The sequence below is a fragment of the Neophocaena asiaeorientalis genome, unplaced genomic scaffold (assembly GCF_003031525.2).
Source record: "Neophocaena asiaeorientalis asiaeorientalis breed wild unplaced genomic scaffold, Neophocaena_asiaeorientalis_V1.1 scaffold629, whole genome shotgun sequence".
Lineage (NCBI taxonomy): Eukaryota > Metazoa > Chordata > Mammalia > Artiodactyla > Phocoenidae > Neophocaena > Neophocaena asiaeorientalis.
Window position 1 is genome coordinate 2,988,536 of NW_020175468.1, and position 3,480 is coordinate 2,992,015.

At 55.4% G+C, this 3,480-nt stretch overlaps 1 protein-coding gene across 1 annotated transcript in view; it reads right to left on the bottom strand.

Moving 5' to 3' along the window:
• Positions 1–3,480, bottom strand: part of GRIN2D (glutamate ionotropic receptor NMDA type subunit 2D) — a 28,146-nt gene that overhangs the window by 15,345 nt on the left and 9,321 nt on the right. Inside the window, exons 6-9 of the mRNA XM_024768240.1 lie at positions 3,418–3,480; positions 3,056–3,211; positions 480–605; positions 48–277 (exon numbers count right to left, since the gene is read on the bottom strand). The exon at positions 3,418–3,480 is cut by the window's right edge and continues 131 nt beyond it. Coding sequence (XP_024624008.1) covers positions 48–277; positions 480–605; positions 3,056–3,211; positions 3,418–3,480 — 575 coding nt within the window. The remainder of the gene's footprint in view (positions 1–47; positions 278–479; positions 606–3,055; positions 3,212–3,417) is intronic.

The following is a 3,480-nucleotide window of genomic DNA, read 5'->3' on the forward strand; positions in this document are numbered from 1 at the left end:
CCCACCTACAACCTCAGCCAATTCCCTCCCTCCCCAAACACACATACCTTTCGGTCACTGAGCCCAGACACGGTATCCACATACTCCTCCTGGATCATGAAGGCGGCCAGGTTGGCTGTGTAGCTGGCGAGGAAGATGACGGCGAAGAAAGCCCACACCAGCACCATGATTTTGCTGGTGGTCCCCCGGGGGTTCTCCACGGGCACCGAGTTATTGAACACCAGGGCCCAGAGCAGCCAGATGGATTTCCCAATGGTGAAAGTTGAGCCGCCAGGGCCTGCAGGGGGCCAGGAGGGGGACATGGACCCCAAATCCCTTATGCTCAACGAGGGAGCAGAAAGAACTACAATTCCCAGTGGCCCCTGAGGCCCCTGTTGCCTCAGGAGACCATAACTCTATCCCAGGGGCTGTTGGGAAACGTAGTTCTCTCTCTGTGGTCCAGGCACTCTGAGGTAGGGTGACGGAGGAAGGGGACTCACGTTTGCCCGTGGCCAGGCTGCGGTTGTAGCCGACGGGACTGAGGTACTCAAAGATGAAAACGGTGACGGCGACCACAGTGAGGCACATGACGAACATCATCACCCACACGGCAGGGCTGTATGGCTCTGAGGGCAAGGGGGTGTGTGGCCATGACTCAGCCAAGCCAAGGCTTGGGTGCCCACAGACATGTGAACAAGGTACAGCCCAGATCTGACCCCGTCCTACTCTGCCCCCTTCTTGGGGACAGCCTCATTGCCCACCCAGACCCCTGGCAGGGGTGGCGGGGCAGTCTCTCCCAAAGAAAATCATCTCAATCATTTCTGTGATTTCAACCACCATATAGAAACTATCTCCTAATTATGTTTCCTGAGCCCCAGACCTGATTCTCCACCTCCCCCTGGCAATCCCTCCAGGCCATTCATGTCCCACACGGAGCCCAGCACCAACTCCCAGGCTCCCCACCCTGGGAGTTCCCCGTCCATCCAGTCACCGCCCAGACCCTCCCTCCCACATTTGCCACCCTCACTCCCTTCTTCCCTCCCCTTCACCAGCATCCTGTCAGTCCCCAGCCCTATCCTCCTGTCCTGCCCCCCCCCACCCCCACCTCCGCCTTTCCTCTCCATTCTCTCTGCCAACACTGCTCAGGCCACATCCTGTCCCCTGGACCATCTCCCCATCCTCTCCTCTCCAGCCCTTCCCCCCACCACGGCCCTAGAAGCTCTTTCTACACCCAGAGATGACCTGGCCTCTCCCCAGCTCACAGACCTCTGTGGCTCCCCAGTGCCCCCAGGACAAAGTCCCTGCCTCTCAGACTTGTTTCCACTCTCGTCTCTGGACTGATTTTTTCAAGAACCCATTGCTTTAACCACCCAGAACTCACAGTTCCCCAAACAAGCTACATCCTCTCTGCCTCTTTCTCAATAGCTCCCCTACCAGAGGCACCACCCTGACCTGTCCATCAGCCAAACCTGAGTTCCTGCATCCCCTCCTCACACTGCTTCCAGGAGTTCACTGACAACAAACCCAAAGCACTCTTTCTTGAGATCAGTACCCAGGATTTGACCTTCCTGGGCCAAGTGTAAGCGGCCAGGACTGCCCCTGTCACAGTAGGGTCACCAGCCTGGATTGTCACAGCAGTATCTGGGGACATGTCTGTCACCTCCACTGGGCCACGTGATGGGGCATAAACAGGACCTTGTCACTCCCTTGCTGAAAGCAGGGGCCCCACGTGGTGCCTGTCAGGGTGCCCTGCAGAGACCTTGGTGCAAAGAGGAGGCCACAAGAGACACCGTTGGGGAAATAGACAGAAAACAAAACACCAGAGAAGGGTTGTCCCTTCTCCTCTCAGCCCTTCCCCCTCCCAGGAGCTTTGCTCAGACTTTGGAGAGCAGGAGGGAACGGACGTGAACTGCTGCCCTTGGCTTGATGTACGCTTTCCCTTTTGTCTTCTCCAAGCTCAGTAAATGAGATCTCTACCCAATCTACCTCAAAGCCACCAACACATTGTGTGCCAGCTTTCTATCCGCATCCTAAGCCTGTTTACTCGTCTCACCCTCTTGGCCATCTTCCTATCCTGCACCCCAAACTCACTCTGCACGGACCTCTCCAGTAGCCTCCTCATGGGCCTCCTGCATCCGCAGACCCACTAGTGGGATATCTTAAAAGCCTAAATCTGATCGTATATCCCCACACCACCGCCTGCAGTTAAAAGCCTTGCCATTGCAATAAAAGTAAAACCCAACCTTCCTACCGTAGCAACCAAGACCCTGCTCGATCCACCACCTGATTCCCTCTCAGCCCTCACCTCCTACCTCTCCCATGATCACTCACTGCCCCCTCCCCTGGTCACACAGGCCTCACGATAGTTCACAAATACCCCACGAACATTCCCACCTTGGGGCCTTTGCCCTTAATGTTAATCTGCTTGGGACACTTTTCTAGCCAGATCTATGCAGGACCGGGTCACCTGCTCAGAGGGACCCGCCTGTCCACCCACAGCAACACCGATCCTATTCTTCTCTGTCTCTTCCCCCGGCTTAATTTCTCGTAGTATTCACCACCATATGAAATGATCTTGCCTATCTTGTATATCTTTAAGAGATTGTTTTCCATCTCCCCGATGAGGCCCTGGGAGAGCTCTTAAAGGGCAAGGTTTCCTGTGCAGCCCAGAGCCTGGCACATAGTAGGTGCTCAGTAAACATTGTTTGATGGGGCCCATGCTCATCTCTTTTCCTCATCTCATACTTATGTACAGGGGAAGATGGTTTTTGTGGGGCCTGCCGCTTATACAATTTGGAGGGTTCTCTTTAAGAAACAAGAAAATAAAATTATGAATACAAGACCAGGTACAGGGCCTTGAAGGGGCTGTGCAGGAGAAGGCTTCTGAAGCTCAGACTTTCTTAGCTTCATTGTAAAATTGCTTCTGGTGGGGGAAATTCTCCCATTTTACAGGTTAGGGAACTGAGGCCCTCAGTTCACCAGAGTCACCCTGCTGGTACAAGCAATAGCAGGATGGGAAATGGACACACAGCTGCCCCCAAACCCCACCCCTTGCCATTCCAGGACCTGGGCTCACCGAGAAAGGCCGAGGGGGACACAGTGCCATTGCTACGCGCCACCATAACGCTGATGCCTGTCTCCACGAAGGGGACGGAGAAATCCACTATCTCGGACCGCTCCTCGTTGATGGTGAGAGAGCCAATGGCCATGTCCGCGCGCTGGTAGAACACCTGGGAGTGAGGACAGGGAGGGAGTGAGGGAACACGGCTGGCTCAGGACAAAGATGGGTCCCAGGAAGAGACCAGTGACAGGATGATAGAAAGGGCTAGGAGGGTGGCGGGGTGGATGAGGGGGACGCAGGCAGAATGGGGCAGGAAAGGTGGAGGTGAGTGTCGAGAACAAGAGTGGGAAGAAGTGGCCTCCTGCTGCATCGTCCTCCCCCAGAAAGCCTCTGAAAGTTTTGGGCTCCATCCTCCAGGCCCCGCCCCCTTTTCCTAATAG